The sequence below is a fragment of the Bombyx mandarina genome, chromosome 21 (assembly GCF_030267445.1).
Source record: "Bombyx mandarina strain Sakado chromosome 21, ASM3026744v2".
NCBI lineage: Eukaryota > Metazoa > Arthropoda > Insecta > Lepidoptera > Bombycidae > Bombyx > Bombyx mandarina.
Genome location: NC_143227.1, coordinates 11119042 through 11137688, shown reverse-complemented (window position 1 = coordinate 11137688; position 18647 = coordinate 11119042). Strand labels below are relative to the sequence as shown.

The 18647-nt window shown below is 37.3% G+C and overlaps 1 protein-coding gene across 2 annotated transcripts in view; it reads left to right on the top strand.

The window, feature by feature from the left end:
• The window catches only part of sigmar (Tumor necrosis factor alpha-induced protein 8-like protein sigmar), a 93791-nt gene that overhangs the window by 28366 nt on the left and 46778 nt on the right, over positions 1 to 18647 (top strand). Inside the window, exon 2 of one of the 2 annotated variants that reach the window (XM_089736452.1) lies at positions 58 to 124. The exons of the other annotated variant lie outside the window; for it this stretch is intronic. Coding sequence (XP_089592578.1) covers positions 112 to 124 — 13 coding nt within the window. The 5' untranslated portion in view covers positions 58 to 111. The remainder of the gene's footprint in view (positions 1 to 57; positions 125 to 18647) is intronic. 2 annotated transcript variants of the gene reach the window in all.

Sequence of the window (18647 nt, the reverse complement as noted above, 5' to 3'; positions counted from 1 at the left end):
GCACATTTCTCATTCCTTTGTATCTTTTATTTAAGTTTTTATTTTGTTTCTTTTCAGGAGTCGGAGACGCTTTGTTACTTTTGCACTGCCAGTTTATTTTAAGTTATCTTCATGGTTTCGAGTTGTAAGTGCTTTTTTATTTTTCTTTTCTGTTTCTTTTTCTTTCTTTTCTTTTTCTTTTTTTATTAAAATTTGATACTGTACACAAAACAGGTGAGGGAGTGGGTCGGGGTGTGAGAAGGATTAGAAAAACGGAAATTTTAAAAATGTTTATGTTTACTGACTTTTAATTGACATAATTAAATTGTAAAGGGAAACCGTAATTGTGTGTGTGTACCTTCGACACTGTTATCAAAAACGAAGAAATTTTGTAATGTCTCACCTAGAATTTTGTAAATCTTCAATATATGTATGTATATTGTCAACACGGTCAACGGTCAACACAACCGGCATGTGAGAGCGATAGAAATTGAATCAGTCGATATTTTCCGGATATGATCCCATCGTAAATAACATCTACCTTCAATATAACAAGAACCTCAAGAAATCTGCGCTGATGGAAAAATATTTATCGGGATATGTACCTTTAGAATTGAAGTGGCATGGCTTAACTAATTTTTTTTTAGAAAATGTGTTTATACTTTGAACGACTTATAAAAATGTATTCTATCAGTTTATAAATTTATTTATTTTAAATTAAAAATAGAATAAAAATAAATTTAAATTTTGTTTTGAAAAGGACAAAGTACGCTTTCCGTCACTTTTAAAATCAATCGCATACCTTAAACCTTAAGGTATGCGCTTTAAGGCTTAAAGTATTAAAATCAAAACTGAAAAATTACATTTTTGGCGTTTACCAAAAAACAAGAATTTTGGATTAAGCCATTTCAATTCTGAAAATGCGATATGTCGGATAAATTCTATACCTTTCACAGATCTAACAAGGTAAGAGTTGATTGTAAACAGTCATCATCTATATTAAACAGAAATTGAGTCAGCATGTTCGTTACGCTGTGTAGTAATGTGTTTACAATACGTAAGTTATTTCAGATGACACTGGATTCCATTAAGTAATAAAAAAAGTACTATATTTGCTGATTGTTAAATTAAATGGTTGTTATAAAAGGTAAAATCGCCTATTCGCATTAAAAGTGTACCATTTACACAAATATTCGAAATTGAGTTAATATGCGTAAACATTTGGTATCACCAGTATTTGTCTCATAAATACTGTCAAGTACTTAGTTTAGTTTTTTTTTGTTTGCCTATGTTTTGACTACTATTAACAAAATGAATATAATACATAATTGTATCTTACTTTAAAAGACAGATAATGCAACTGGTAAAAAATAAAAAATAAATGTTGCAGATATGATTAGTATTAAAAAATATTACATGTGAAACCTTTAAAACACTCTCCTGTAAAATTTGTAAGTTTTGAGATAATACAGTTTTAATGCGAGAAGACGAAATGTAGAACTTGTCACTCTCCGTATCATTCAATCTTTCGGCAAAAAATAATTTTAGATTCGATACTACATAAAATGATTGAAAGAAAGAATCGTTATTATGGAAGCATTTTACATTTGATTAGTTTAAAATAAAACAATTCCGGGTTCGCGTACCCCACATTAAAGACAAAATTTAATATCGACAGTTTTTAATCTATTTAGAATCTCTTCTATACTCAATTATTACACAATTTCGTTTCTCCGGCCTTAAATCATTGAAATGTACTATTCTACTCATCATCATTCTCATGTCCTTCTCTCAATCACCTGGAGTCGGCGCAATATATTTTCTCCTTCCAATACTACCCTATCATTTACCATTACTTCGCTCATTCCACTCTTACAGTCTAAGAGTCGCACAGTTGGGAATCGCTGTCTTCGTCTGATAAATGATGTTACGCGCTAACTCTCTTTCTCTCTACCTAAAATATTTATCATCACAGCCCGCAAACCTTATTTGCGGCCGGATTTAATTCGGCAACCATATATTATTATGATATATAATTAATAGATGTGCATTATGAACATATAAATGTATCGAAATCATACCTGCTTACACCTGGCTGCGAAGAGGTGCGGCCAGTTGCGTAACGGCAACCGTGATTTTTTAGGATCTTTATAACAATTGCCGTTATGTAGATGAGCTTTTATTTAAAAAGCAAGTGAACGAAATTATTTCCCAAAAATAAATTTAAAATATTTTATTTAAAGATAGTAGCGGCCAAATTTTGATAGGCAATGTGGTAGATATCTATTCCCCTAATTATAAACATAAATAAAAATTTGGATTTTAGCAAAAAAAAAACGATGAGCGCACTAATCCTCCAGCCGGATCATGTACTATTACACATATCGTTTTTACTAAATCAAATGAGTCGTCTATTATCAAAGGTGGCAATCTGTGCATTTGGAAAAAAAAAAGTTATTGATATGTCAATACAGATTGATTTGAATATAATCGTCTCCTTCAAAGAATACGGTTCAAAACCTGCATTAAATAAAGGTTAATACTTAACCTGTTATTTATCTAAGATGTCGTTCAGAAGAGTTTTTTGACTGCCAATGGAATACAAAGTCAATAATTCGTTTTTCTGATTTACCAATAATTGTCCAAAAGTCACATTGCGGGCTTTGATAATAGTCGACTTAAATGTACGGTTCTACTGCAGACACAATAATGACTCATTGTCCGTAATACGTATAAAAGTAACGAGTCTAGGTCGTATAAATTGCAATAAGGCTCGACCTTCATACTTCCGTTCAAAAACCGGTCGCCAAGACAACGACCGTGTTCCTTACATACCGAGCAACGCGACGCTCTGATGCCGATATTAACTTCAACGCTCACTTGGCCGATCCGTTCTGTTATGGCTGGAGAATCACGATATGAACTTCTCAATAGAATAAATTAGGTTGGTTTGGTTATTCATATATCATTGGTGTTTTAGGGGGTGTGGTTGTAGCCATCACAGAATACGAAGGTGGTATTTGACAGATGCCTGAATCTCGCTTACGACATTTTCAAGATAAGTTTACGTATATACAAGTTCCGAACAACAACAATCGGACCGGTGTCAGTCTACTGGTGACCCCGACGTGATATGAACGCAACCTTCTGATCTGAACCGCATGGATAAGTACCACCAATAATGCATTTCGGATTTAAGGGTGAGACCATCGCCATAATAGATATAACACTGATACTTAGAGCTCATATCGTCCATGGGCTCCGGTAATCATTTAACAGCAGGTGAGCGATGAGCTCGTCCACCCATCTAAATAAAATAAAAAGTGCAGTAAAACCTCCTTATTCGCTCTTCCTTCATTCGCGTTTTCACTATTTGCAGATTAAAAAAATGCAACCCAATTCTTATATTCCCGGCTAAAGATTTATTTATTCGCGGATTTAATCGGTACATCAGTAAATACACATTGATAAAAAGGATACCAATATGATCCAACAACCATCCATCAATATATCCAACCGAATATCTTTTGTTAACGCTTTTCCATCTTCTTACTAAGAAAGTTAACAGTACATCTATTAGACTCAGGATTTGACGAATTCGAAAATACTGATAATGAATCTATTTCTAAGACACCTAAAAGATTAAAACACACATTAGCAAACAAAAGAAGGCAAAGTTAGGCAATCCAGGTAACAGAAATCGACATAACTACTTCAGTTTGCCGTGTAGAACACTATTGGCTTACATGGCAATCAATGTTGATGTCACGTCACTTCCGGAAGTAAGTATAATTTAGCTACCTTCCTATACGTTCGGCTCTGTTCTCATCGGCGTTGAATCTAAAAATTTTACGAGCGTTCCTGAATCCTTAATCAATATGGAAATATTGTACTCAAGGTACTACGACTCTAATATGACATAACAAACAAATATGAAGGCCTTTTGTAATTTTCCTTTTGATTAAGACAAAGCTTTTATGTCAGTTTTGTTTCTTTGGACGCAGAAAATATTTCTTTTGAAAGAATACTCTCGGTAATAAAGTTTCGCGTGAGAAGACATTCACTGTATGTCTTATTAGCTTTCAGTTTTATATGTCATCTCTGGAATATATTCGGTTTTTAGAAATTACGGTTATAATAGACAGTAATTGTTCACCGAAATATCAATTGGGACTTAGAATTCAAGTTTCTCTTGTAATCGTTTATCAACAAATAGACGAGGCACAAGAATAAAAATTCTCATTTTGCTTGACACGGACCTATACAGTTTACAAACACGTCATTTCGGATCCTCCCGATGCACTAACAGTGCTTTTGGGTACCCCGAGCACCGGTCATCGTTCTCGTCGAACCCGTCGTATGCGAGAAGGTCTCGGCGAGTAAACCCACAGACACAGTCCACTGAGTTTCTCGCCGGATCTTCTCAGTGGGTCGCGTTTCCGATCCGGTGGTAGATTTGTCCATGGCAGTGATTCTGCGAAGCACGGCTCTTCGGTTCGTGTTAGCAACGTCGTCAGGTTTGAGCCCCGTGAGCTCACCTACTCGCCCGGTGACACTGATATGGTCTCTCAAGATCATCAGATACAGTGGATTACAGTAGTTATTAAATACGATAATAAATCAAACTAGTGCTTACGTAACAGGAAGATCCTCCCAAAAGCTAAATATTTCAAATGACCGCTATAACGAGATTAAACTAATTAAGCTGCACGAACCATCGGTTATGGAACTGTCCTGATTCAACTGTGAATGTAACTAATACCTTTGGGATTAAAACAGTTACTCAGACAGTTATTAGTCGTCAGTTGTACAATCACGTTAATGGTAATAATAATAATAATAATAATAAAGATCATTTATTGCCTTTCACATCATAAAATGAAATACAAAAAAAAAGAAAAGCAAAAAAAAGAGAAAAAGGCAAAAGGAGGTGGCTCAGCTATTGCTGTTCAAGGTTGATAAATTGAACAGCGCTGATTTTCAGTCACCCCCGTTTCCCTTTGGTTCTTTGCGGGAATGAAGACTCCGTACGTGTGTACATACTCAGAATATGGTATAAATTAGTAAAATTAGTAAATTATAAAAATTTAAGAAAAACATATAAGGTAACATAATTATGTCTGATTTTTTTTATGACAAACTAGCTGACCCGGCAGACTTCGTATTGCCTCAATCGAATAAATAAAAGACCTAAACTATTGTATAAAATAAACTTAAAACAAATAAAAGGAATCCGTCCGACGGGGGACGTATCAAAACAAAATTGGTATTTTTATTTAATTTCGAGCATTTCATATTTATCTACCTTTTAAATCTTCTCTGGACTTCCACAAATAATTCAAAACCAAAATTAGCCAAATCGGTCCAGCCGTTCTCGAGTTTTAGCGAGACTAACGAACAGCACTTCATTTTAATATATGTATATAGACTATCTGACCCTGCAGACTTCGTAGTGCCTCAATCGATAAATGAAAGACCTAAACTTTTGTCTATACTAATATTATAAAGAGGAAAGATTTGTTTGTTTGTTTGTTTCGAATAGGCTCCGAAACTACTGGACCGATTTAAAAAATTCTTTTTTCCATTAGAAGCCGACATTGTCCCTGATGAACATAGGCTACTTTTTTTATTATTTTTTAAATTTTTTTTTGGTTTCATGTGTTTTAATGTTTCCGAAGCGAAGCGAGGGGCGGGTCGCTAGTATAAAATAAACTTAAAACAAACAAAAGGAATCCGTCCGACGGGGGACGTATCGAAACAAAATTGGTATTTTTATTTAATTTCGAGCATTTTCATATTTATCTATCCTTTTAAACCTTCTCTGGACTTCCACAAATAATTCAAGGCCAACATTAGCCAAATCGGTCCAGTCATTCTCGAGTTTTAGCGAAACTAACGAACAGCAATTCATTTTTATATATATAGATTATAATAACGCTACCTTATTTCATGAAGTAACTTAGGATTTAGCTGTTGGTTGGTATTTGGTTTGGAATTGTCGATGTTCACATGATGAACAACCATTTAAATTAACATTTTCTTGTTCTATCCGAGTATCTGGGGATGATATTAAGAATTAAAACCTCGTCACTCTCAATTGCGACGTCACGGAAACCTACGCGATAATCAAACGACATGAATGAAGAAAAATCATAAGATGAAAGGCGATTATATATTATACGGCCTCGATCCCCGGAAATGAGGAAACGACACAAGGGAAATGGCACTGTAAGGAATTCACTTCAACGCTTACTTTTCAGTACAATAACATTTTATCAAAACTAATACTATGAAAGTTTTTATGATTGGATGTTTGTTATTAAATAACAAAAAAAATATACTGAAAATACGATGAATTTTCACACAAAATACTGTGTAATTGTATCTACTTTAATAAATACGACAATGAATACGCTTGTTCGTGATTTTACATACAAAAGGATCCACAAATCGACTGATATATCTGAATATTTAAAAAAAAACTAACATTAAAAAAAATAATCTAATATTAAAAAAAAAAAAAAAGACATGCCCGCTGAGTTTCTTGCCAATTCTTCTCGGGACGGAGGCTAGTTCTTGTGAATTGGCGGTAGTTCTTTTGACGTTCAACAAGTATGTACTTTCATTTATGTTGAATAAATTTTTTTTGATTGATTGATTTGATTGATTGATTGACTCGTAGCCCATAGGCCAGAGAGTAAACACAAGCAACTAATTGACCCGGAAAAATGCATTATGTTTCATTCTTTCTCAATAACCATTAAAAAAAAATGCGATTAAGACTGCGAGTTAATGCCTCATTTAAACAATGAACGTTTTAAAATTGAAACATTATAATAATCGATTACTTCAAATATCGAAATGTCATGTACCTAAATACAAATGACAAAAAACCGGATTTGTTCCAGTAATATTATGCAAGTGAAGAAACGAGTTTAATTTTTTTATTCGATTCAAGTTTTATAACGAATTCGACATACTATATATGTATGTACATTCAGTGTGTTTAGTGCGAGTTTTTTAACATTCTCGATAGCGTAAAAGTTAACTCATATTTGTATGGAGTTGGAACGTTTGCCTACGTTTGCCGCTAATCCAACTTTATACATATTTTTTTTTTTCGGGTAGTGGTCCGAACCTCCTACGAGGTCCCCGCGCAAAAGGGGCGCGCGGGGTATGTGAGACTCAACGATCTGCATGGTGTTGTGAGCACACCGCGGGCCCAAGGATTTTAGGACCCACCCACTAAACGACTCCCCTGCACTCTTACACCCGACGTCCGATCCCCTCCGAGGTCAGAACTCGGAAAATATGAGTTAACTTTTACGCTATCGAAAAGTTTCAAAATCGTTTACCGATTTATATAATAATAAGCTACTGCTTTAATACTAATTCCATATTATAGAATTAAAAAATCCAATAATTCATCGTTATAGCAGTGATAAACACGAATCGTTTGTCTATGGTAAGGTTAACGCGATCAGAGATCATTGGCATCGCATCAAAACCGGCGAGGTACCTAACTCGTGTTTCGAAAAGATCATAAATTATATTACATTGAACCCTGTGATGGGTTAAGACAATTTGTCAGAATAATGCGAAACGTTGTGGCGTTGAGTTTAGTTCATTAGCGTTCACGAAAATACAAGAAAATTCTTAGTAAAAACTTTGCTCAGAATTACACATTTATACCTATCTAAATATGGGCCCCGCGATATCACCAGTCTTACATTTGGAAATAAACAATAAAAGTGTCATTTTCTTTAATTAACGTGTTCATTTTTAGAACTCTGTTTTTTATTGCTTAGACGGGTTGAGGAGGTCACGGTCCACCTGGTACTAAATGGTTACCGGAGTCCATGGACATTAACAACATAAATTCCTCCACCCATCTTGAAACTTGAAACGGCCTCAACCTTAAAATCGTAAAGCATTACTGTTTCACGGCAGAAACAGACAGGTTGGTGGTACCAATCCATGCGGGCTCACAAAACGCTCTACCCTCAGTAAAAAGTACCTATTTCGCAGAAAACTGATAAAAATTTCATGGGATTTTCAAATATCTAAGTACCCTCGCTTAGGACGCGCGTGACTCAGCGACACTCATCATTCTTCTTCTTGCTTCGGTTTCCTCAATACTGAGGGTCGTGACCACCTTCTCGCACAAGAGTTTATTACGGACTATTCCACGCCATTTGCCTCTATCTGCCGCCGAGTGTAGAGCATCGTAAACTGTGGTGTCGAGGGTAGTGCGGATCTGGTCAGTCCAACGTGTCGGGCCTCTACCTCGTGGTCTTCTTCCGTTCACCTTGCCAGTCACCATTAGCTTCTCCAAGCTGCCGTGATCCTTTCTTGCAATGTGGCCAAACTATTCCAGAACTCTACGTAGGCAGATGGTAGAAAGCCTTGTCTTTATCTGGAGTTCTTGGAGGATCGACACGTTGGTGCGATGTGCTGTCCAGGGAATTCCTAGCATCTTTCACCAGCACCATATTAAATAACTGTAAAATTCAGATCAAAACCAACTTTGTAAACTTGCGTAATAACTGTTCTTCTTAGTCGTATGTCGTGGTTATCATTTCGGGTGTAGGTGCGCTTCACCAGACGACGCCATTCCTCGCGTATCGCCCCCCTTCTTGTGCACTCCTTGACGGAACCGTTCAGAGCTGCTTTTATTTGATCGATCCATCGTATTTAATTGCGTAATAATAAGATGTACGCCTTTGTACATAATTTTCCTATTACTCTGTACTATGTTTTCTTTTCTGTGTGTACATAAATAAATAAATGTAATATTTATTACAAGATTAAGAATCAAAACGAACATACAACAAACCTTATTTAGATTATATTGTTATGTTTTTTTCTGCACTACGTTTTTTTATTTGAGAAATGCCCAGGATTGGTTGTCAACTGCAAAATATCTTCGAAATCCGAACATCGACGGGCGTATTATATCTTTTTAGTAATGTATTTTTTTCAGTCCGTTTGAGAAAAGTAAATAATTTTTATTATGTTTTTTATTGCTTATATGGATGGACGAGCTCACAGCTCACCTGGTGTTAAGTGGTTACTAGAGCCCATAGACATCAACAACGTTGATTCCGCCAACCTCCTTGAGACATGAGTTCTAAGTCTCAGTTTCTATGTTGCAACGGTGGTACAAGTATTACATTAACAAAATAAATCAATTCGCACAACTTCGCTCCTCATGTACCCGCCAAAAAGTCTTTAAGATGAAAACGAGAGTCTAACCAGCAGTCAGAGCACAAGGTACTATCAGTTCGTACAGTATGAAAGAAACATCTAGAAATCATTTTATAGAAAAACTAGCGGCCCGCTCCGGCTCTGCTCGGGTCTTTAACAAAAATTTCAACGATATTTGATGTTGTTTTTTTTTTTTAAATAAAAAAACATACGCTGTCGCGGCACTTTTTGTAAATAATAATGTGTTCTACAAAGTCGTAGTACATTATTTTATTCTATCATCAATAATTTTCGCAGGGCACGCAATGTAAAGAATATTTTAGGTAATTTTTTTACACCTTGGGTTACATTATTTGAGTTTTAGTAGGGATCCCTAATTTTTTTCAAAAAAAGATTTTAGCCTATGTCACTCGGGAATAGTGTAGCTTCCAAACAGTGAAAGAATTTTTCAAATCGGTTCAGTAGTTTCGGAGCCTATTCAGTACAAAAAAAACAAACAAATCTTTCCTCTTTATAATATTAGTATAGATTAGTATAGATAGACGTTAGTTGGCACATACAACTCAAGTGTCGACGTATTACTTACAACACGACATTATTTGTCTGTGACCACGAAAATTGTGTATTCGAATCGTGGGAAATAATATATTATGCGATAAAAAAACCGTTGGGTGATAATTAAGGCAAAACGTAACTAGACCGGGTATTACAAATTTTAGAGCTCTTTGCGCTATTGAGTAAGCTCGATCACCAATATTAATTTTGAAAAAAAAAAAATACAAAAATATCTATTTTATGAACTTGATACTGGCAGCAACGGCATCGCAAGAAGCCAATTACCATACTTAAAAAAATGAAGAAGATAAAGAAGTTCCCAGATGTTACATAAGCGCCAACTAAAAAACTAGAGACTAAACCGTAAAAGTAATTTTAATATTCTTTCATGACTCGCGATAACCGAAAAAAATACCATAAACCAAACCAAACTGATCGTATATTACGTAACTCGCGACAAATTATCGGACGCTTTCGCCTAAAGCCGTTATGCTAAAAAAAAAACAAGCATAAAATATATTTCAACAACTGAACGCCATAATAATATGATTTTTTATTGTTTGTGTCAACGTACGCACCTGTATACATGAAGAAGATAACAGCTGGCAATATTGCGATCGTTCAACGTTTATTGCGATACGAATGTCATTGGAAAGCAATTTGGCGACACTGATTGTCATTGGCTAGAGGTGCCCCGCTGTCGATCTATATATATATATATAAAAGAAAGTCGTGTTAGTTACACTATTTATAACTCAAGAACGGCTGAACTGAAAATTGGCTGAAAATTGGTGAGGAGGTAGCTTAAAACCAGGAGAAGGACATATTTACATAAAACATGGTATAACAAAATGCAAGTGATATGTAATAACAAAACGCAACTGACAGCTAAACGTAATATATTCTATGGTTAATTAGAGTAGAATTTTAAAGTTGACCAGTTGATGTGTTTGAAACAAACCGTGTGGCGGAACAAAGTTCGCCGGGTCCACTAGTATGAAATATAACAAATCTATACCCCGAATGGGAAAAATTTTTTTGATTTAAATTTTTCTTCTTTTATTAAAAAAGTTACATCGTAACTTCTTATAAGACTTGTTACAGACCTTTAGTTTTAGAATTCTTAAGCGGAAACACTAAATCTTACCAGGTTAAATTGGTTTTCGTAATGTAGAATCGGTTTTAAAGATTTTGCTTTGATTACAGACAGACAATCAAAAATGAAATGCGAGTTTTGTTTTTCAAAAGTGCAACATATCGTGAGTTTTGTTTCGCCAACGTTTTTTTTGTTTTAGTAAGTTTTTTGATAAGTAACTTTACTTGTAGTAGGACCTCTTGTGAGTCCACACGGGTGGGTAGATGTCACCACCCTGCCTATTTCTGCCGTGAAGCAGTAATGCGATTCGGTTTGAAGGTTGGGGCAGCCGTTGTAACTTTACTGAGACCTTAGAACTTGTTGATATCTCAAGGTTGGTGGCGGCATTTACGTTGTAGATGTCTATGGGTTCCAGTAACCACTTAATAGAAGGGTAGACGAGCTCACAGCCCACCTGATGGCTGTGAGCTCGTCCACCCACCTATGCCATAAATAAAAGTTTGTCCGTTGATGGTTTGAAACAGACGGCTGATATCTTGACTCATAATAATACGGGTTTGTCAGCTGCACTCGCGTCCATGGTTATAAGTTACCCGTTTATTTACTAATAATTACCTCCCCCCTCCTTCCCCCATTGCTACCCTCCCCCTGCCTGAGCGACAGGGAGCTTCTGCCCAGGTTGTGGGGTTCGCTCCGAGACTCGTTCCGTGCCCCCATAAGTACAACGACCCCGTTAGTAATAATGCTAATGATTATTAGTGATTATTACCAAATTAATTACGATGAATTCTTATGGCTTCATGAAATACGAAAATCTGTTCAATAATTTTGTATGTAATTTTCAGACGAGCTTTAAAGGTCTCCTCCGTTGCCTTTCTTAATTAAAACAAACTCGGCTCAGTACAGCCCTATATAATGGCAAATATAAATTCAGAAAGAGTCTGAAGCTTTTGACTCTGCAAAAAAAAAAAAAACGGGTTGACTGAATGAGGATTTTATTAGGAAAATGCGGAATTTTTAATGAAATAACTTGATAAGCCGTCCAATTTATCCTCCCAAAATAACAGTTTAACTATGTTCACTCTTCTGAATCGTTTGCTACGTTTGGAACGCTTACTCAAAAATGGCGGTTATTTGCTTCAAAAACAAAACCTCCCCTGTCTACTAATAGTTATGATAAAACATCCAGTCGTATCATGCTATGTTTAAAACAGTCTTCAAATTTAAATATTGTTTGCATGTGTCTTCGGTGCATTCGCATGCCATTAAATCAATTTACTTTCAAGTTATAAGTACTAGTTCAAAATATTTTTTAGAAATTAACGTCAAATAAAATAGTTCGCGAGTTGTTCAACAAATGTACGTTGGTCCAGTATATTTACTGCTCACTGAGTTTCTCCCTGGATCTTCTCAGTGGCTCGCGTTTCTGATGCGGTGGTAGATTCTGCGAAGTACTGCTCTTGTTAGGGTTAGTGTTAGCAACGACGTCAGGTTTGAGCCCCGTGAGCTCACTCACTTGTTAGGGTTACGCGGAAATGGCTTCTCAAGACCATCAGCTTAGTCAATAAAACTTTTCAATAATAATTATTGAAACTCAACACACACAACTTTCACAATGACAGGATAAACCGACAGTTTCGTTGCACATACCGACAGACCGACTGACTGACTGTCAGAGACTCACTGCTGAGACGGACGGAATCACTGTCTGACACGAATGCCACGACTCTGTCCACGTACCGCCATTTTATACTGTGGCGTTACGGAGTCTACCCTTCATTTTGTGATATTTATCAAAACAACATTTCATCATTGAAAATAATAATCAAAACCACCGTCTTAATATTACTAAAAGTCGTTATCCACGACAACTAAAAGTCGTTATCCACGACATATATATATATTTACTGTAAACTTCGAATGAACAACAAACAGATACATACTTCTGTTACTCTGAAAATAGTACAAAATGTTTCATTTATTATTGAACAATTTACATCCAACTAGTCTCTTTTTATTTACATAATACAAATGAGCCGGATATCACACCCTCAAAAAGTATGCCAATTAATAGTCGTTCGGGCCATAGCAGTTTCGTGCAAAAATTTCCACATATTTATTAAAGAATGTTTGCCATGGGCCCTCGCATATGGCGGCGAGGCTTGGCAGGTCACTCATGTCGCATCGTGTCAAGGATGGTTCGTTCAGCTTATTATTTATCCACGTTATTGTGTTAAGGCTAGGTGATAGTAATTACTAAGGGTTTGTAGGTCGGGACAGTTAGTAAAACGAATATCATAATAAATTCAAAGTTACACTCATCAATCGTGAAAAGAAAATACTTTTACACTCAGTTAAACACAGTTTTTGTATTGCCTCTATATTGACACACGAGCATACGGCCCAGCTGATGGTAGGTAGTCATCATTTATCATGGGCGTCAGCGGCTCCATATTTTTTATTTATTTTAGGATTGAAGGATTACTTGTGGCCCGGAGGCCTTTCTAGTTTCACCAGGACAGGTGGGCAAGTAAAGGATCAGCCAGGAGGGGTGGGATTTGCTAACAGCTGCCCTAGCGCCTCCGAAGGAGAGCTAACAACTCAAGAGCAGCTGTATGGGCGTCAGCGGCGCCATAGGCACATTAAAGTTTTTGCCTACGGCTTTGTTACGTTAAATAAATCTTCATAAGTCACAATGTGCTTAAACTTTTGAATTAATATCACGTAATTACACCTGTGTCCTCAAAGATATTTATGGGGTTCATATTTCATACTCCTTATGCGTTAAGAGTAAGAATAAGTTAGGCTGAAGTCAAACAGGAAATACGGTAATTGGTTGACCTCTCATAATGTTTGGCGAAAACTACATGACTTAATTTGTATTTAAAATACAAAAATTGAAATCTGCCTCTACTTACTAATTGCGGCGTATTAATTAATTCGCCATATAAAAAAAAAACATTTTTAAATTAGCTTTTATTATACGACTACAAGATTCTAAAAATAGACATGAGTCAACATGAATATGAGTAATATTTGCAATATAAAGTCTAATGCCTCCGACGAGGGTTGCTCAGTAAATGCATTTATTTACCTTTTGCAACCATTGCTATTTTAAAGGGCATCTACACGTATGTTTTTTTAATATTTTTTATTTATTGCTTAGATGGGTGGACGAGCCCACGGACTACCTGGTTTTAAGTAGTTACCGGAACCCATAGACAACTCCAACGTAAAAGCCGCCCCCCACCTAATACATGAGTTCTAAGGTCCACACCCTTCAAAGCGAAACGCATTACTACTTCACGGCAGAAATAGGCGGGGTAGTGGTACCTACATGTGCGGACTCAAAAGTCGTTGTCCTACCACCAGTAATATGTACGTTATTGATTAAATTAAATAGAACTCTTCAAGCGTAGAATTTGAAATTCATTATGGAAATGGTGCGAGCTAAAGACGAATTCAAACGTTCAATTTATAAGGTTTGTTAGTAAAATGGTGTCATTCAAAAAAGTCTCAAATTAATCTCAAGTGCTAGAGTTTAAATATAAAAATAGTTTAATTAATTGTAAGCCGCTCAAAAATTCTAAATTTAAATTTTTATCGTTTAGTGTAGTCTCCAGCTTTCGCAAGTTAATTAATAATTTCTAGTAATTTTTTTATGTTTGCGACAGAGATAGCTTTTGGTGCGTAGTGTGCGACAGAGATAGCGCTCCACTAAGCCGACATCAGCCGATTGTATCGTTACAAAAATCAATGTGCACTATTTATAGCCGACTACTGTACAATAACTTTAAAGTATTCACAACTTCGGAAATAATAAAATTAATATTATAAAGAGAGCGAGATTAAATCATAAAAATAATTTTAATTATGATTACCTCTGCCTCTTTGCTTTTTTTTTTTAATACAAAGTTAAAAATACTAAGACGGAACCTTCTTAAATTGGAATATCTTCCATTTTATTACGGATACTTGCGCTGTAACCCAAAATTACTATGACTTTAATTGAAACCTTTTCTGTCCGTGCTATAGCTATCTCTTTCATTCTCTACCGGTAGGAGGAGAGAAGCAATATAAATCAATTAAAACCTCAATATTTTCTTGCGTTATATTCGTAATGTTTTATTTCAGTAACAGCTTGGTATACCACCACTCATTAGTGATAAATTTGGGTATGTTTGTAACCGGTTTATGAACGTGGAAGATAAGGCAGTAAATTTTCGTTGTTGCCGTTTTATAGTAGAGCAAGAGCCCGCGACAGCCAGACCTTCGTTATTTTATAAAAGCTGAAAGTTTCTCTGTGTATGTCTCCAACACAGGTAAGAACGACCCGCGATTATAAAGTTTCGATTGTGGTTACTTGGGCAGGTAACAGGCAGTAAAGGTATATAAAATAGTACCTTAAATTCGTTAAAGTATAAAGGTTTTTTTTTATAATATTTAGGGGACAAAGTTGTTCGCGTCCGTAGGAGCTACCTAACCACAACCCTATACGTGTCCCCTGGGTGGTGCTAAAGAACAACAAACGCCGAGTCGTAGGCGGCGGTCAACTAACCTACTAGCGGGCTTAGCAGCTAGCTCCTGTAGAAGTAGGAAATGACTTCTTCAAGCCGTAAACTCGCGGTCATGTCTCGTGAGAACGGTGGCCTTGGCTTAATTGCCTGGGTTAAGAGGAAGACAACCTCCATAAAAAATAACCCCAATCCTAAGGTGGGAACCGCGCCGATAGGATGAATGGCTGAGGGAATTCAGTCTCTCGCGCCAACCTCGATGGACCTGGCCACATCGTTGTATAGTGCCTTCTCACAGGAATGGGCGTCACCCTGTGAGCTACCAATAATTCGACCCTTCTCGTGGGAACAAAAAATGAAGTTAAACCCCTTAAAAAACCCTCAACCACAACACAAACAGCTTACTCAACAAGCACTCCTTCCAGGCTTGTTTGACAGACAACGTTCGTCATCTCTTTCTGACCTGGGAAGGTCACCACAAGACACGACCAATGTAGAGCAACCAAATGTAGCCAGTATCGCACCAGTAGCAACCTTGCTGGAAGACATTCCTCAACCCCCTGCTCCTCCACCATGGCAAAGGGTACAATCACCCAATAGCAGAAGCAGTAAGAAAAGAAAGTACTCCAGTTCCTCACCAGAGGCCCCAAGTACCACCGTGAAAAACCGCTTCAGCACCTTACCTTTAGACGCAACGGATGAACCATGTACTACCGACCGCCCTAAACCCAGCAAACCTCCACCTATAGTCCTCAATGGTATAGAAGATGTTACAGAGCTATCGAAGCTCCTTCAAACCGTCAGCAGCAAAGATGATTTCAAATTTAAACTAATTAATAAAAACCTACTCCATATTCTGGTTAACAATGCTGAGGAGTATAAGAAAATCATAGCGGTAATAAGAGCAAATGGACTCATAGGACACACATTCACCCCTAAAGACATCAAATGCTATCGCATTGTCATAAAAGACCTCCACCACAGCACACCCCATGAAGCGATAACAGAAGCCATTGAGGCAACTAACAATAAAATTAAAGGCGAAATCATCAATGCACGTTACGGACCCGACAAGAAACCTACATCTACTTTCTTTGTAAACATTGAGCCTAGTGTAAATAACCCTGCAGCCAAGAATATAACTCATATATTTAACCAAAAGATCAAGATAGAGGATCCTCGCAAATCAAAAAGTATTGTTCAATGTCAACGTTGCCAGCGCTACGGTCACTCGAAAAATAACTGTATGAGACCATATAGGTGCGTTAAATGCGGTGAGGGTCACAAAACCTCGGAGTGCCAAAAGAAAGATAGAACCACACCAGCTAAATGCGCTCTCTGCTTGTGTGATCACCCGGCTAACTACAAAGGCTGCGAAATTTACAAGGAAATCCTTGCCCGAAGAAACAAAAACTTTACTCCAAGAGAAAGACAACCCGCTCTAGCTATCACAGCCTTGCCCATTAATCCAATCAGCTCCATATCGACAAAAACTGAAGGTATCGAAAGACCAACTCACCAACGAACTTATGCTGAAGTCGCTGATGGAAGGAATTCCCAATCTAATCAACAATCCTACAACAAACTGGAAAACATCCTACTTAAACAAAGTGAGAAAATGGACCTCCTATTACAACAAATAGGCTCCTTAGTGAGTCTTATTACTTCTCTCGTCTCCAAGCTTCTAAAATGACTTCGCTGCATATTGCCACTTGGAACATCAACGGCCTTGCCCCTAATAAAAACGAACTAGAGACGTTCATCAAATCTAACAAGCTTGATGTTTGTCTTGTCTCTGAATCGCACACCACACCAAGAAGCAGAATATGTGTTCCAGGCTTTTCTGTGTACGTCACCTGTCATCCTGATGGAGGGGCCCACGCTGGCACCGCGATAATTATCAAGAACGGTATAAAGCATTATCTCCTGGAATCTACTGCGGCTCCCTATCTCCAAGCCACAACTGTAAGGGTGGAGGATCGTTCCGGACCCCTAATCCTTTCTGCGATATATTGTCCACCGCGCCACACAATAAAGGAAAAAATGTTTACTGAGTTTTTTATGTCTTTAGGCAACCGATTCATTGCTGGTGGCGATTGGAATGCCAAGCATACATACTGGGGCTCAAGATTAACAGTAACTAGAGGTCGGGAATTGAAAAAGAGCATTGAAACTAATCACTTGTTAGCTATGACAACTGGAGAGCCGACATATTGGCCTACGGACAGTAACAAAATACCTGACCTCCTGGATTTCTTTATTACTAAGGGTATCAGCGCACAAAATACTCTGATAAAGGCAAGTCTCGACGGCAGCTCTGACCATTCACCTGTCTTGCTTACGCTTAGCTCAATGGCTATGCCCAGCGATACCCATACCGTCTATCTCCACAATTATAGAACTGATTGGCAATGTTTTCGGGAATTCCTCGAATCAAACATAAACCTATGTATCCCACTCAAAACCAAAGATGACGTTGACAACGCATGCCTCTATATTACAAACATTATTCAAGTGGCGGCTTGGTCTAGTACACCTGAAATGAAGGGTCCTTCGAGAGGGGCTCCAATCCCTCTTGCTATCAAGGAAAAAATCGCCGCCAAACGTCGCCTTCGCAAAATTTGGCAGACAACCCACCGATGTGCGGATAAAACCAGACTAAATCGAGCTATTAAAGAACTCAAAGATCTTCTGGATTACGTTTCAAACGAATCACTCACGCAGAGATTGGAAAAAATGTCTCCAAATGCAAATGGCTCTCACAACCTCTGGAAGGCAACAAAGTACCTCCCACAGCCGCAGCAGTGCTCTCCGCCTTTAAGATCCGGTAATAAATGGGCGCGAACTGACCAGGAAAAATCTCAGGCCTTCGCTATATACCTGGCTGAAGTATTTAAACCCAACAGTACGGATAGTCCAGAGGATCCCGAAATAAACCGAGTATTAAAGCAAGACTTGCAATTATGCCTACCCTTGAGTCCTACAACACCAAAAGAGATAGCTAGAGAAATAGCCAAAATGGACCATAATAAAGCGCCTGGATTTGACTTGGTTACCCCCAGACTATTGAAAGAGCTCCCTAGGAGGTGCATTCTCTTTTTGACCATTCTTGTCAATGCCACATTGAGAATATCGCATTTCCCTGCACTCTGGAAAACATCCCAAATTGTGATGATCCAAAAACCTGGTAAACCGCCTAACGAGGTGTCTTCTTATCGCCCTATTAGCCTGACGCCGGTTTTGTCAAAGTTATGGGAAAGGATCGTCTTGGCACGATTATCCCCTTGCCTGGATGC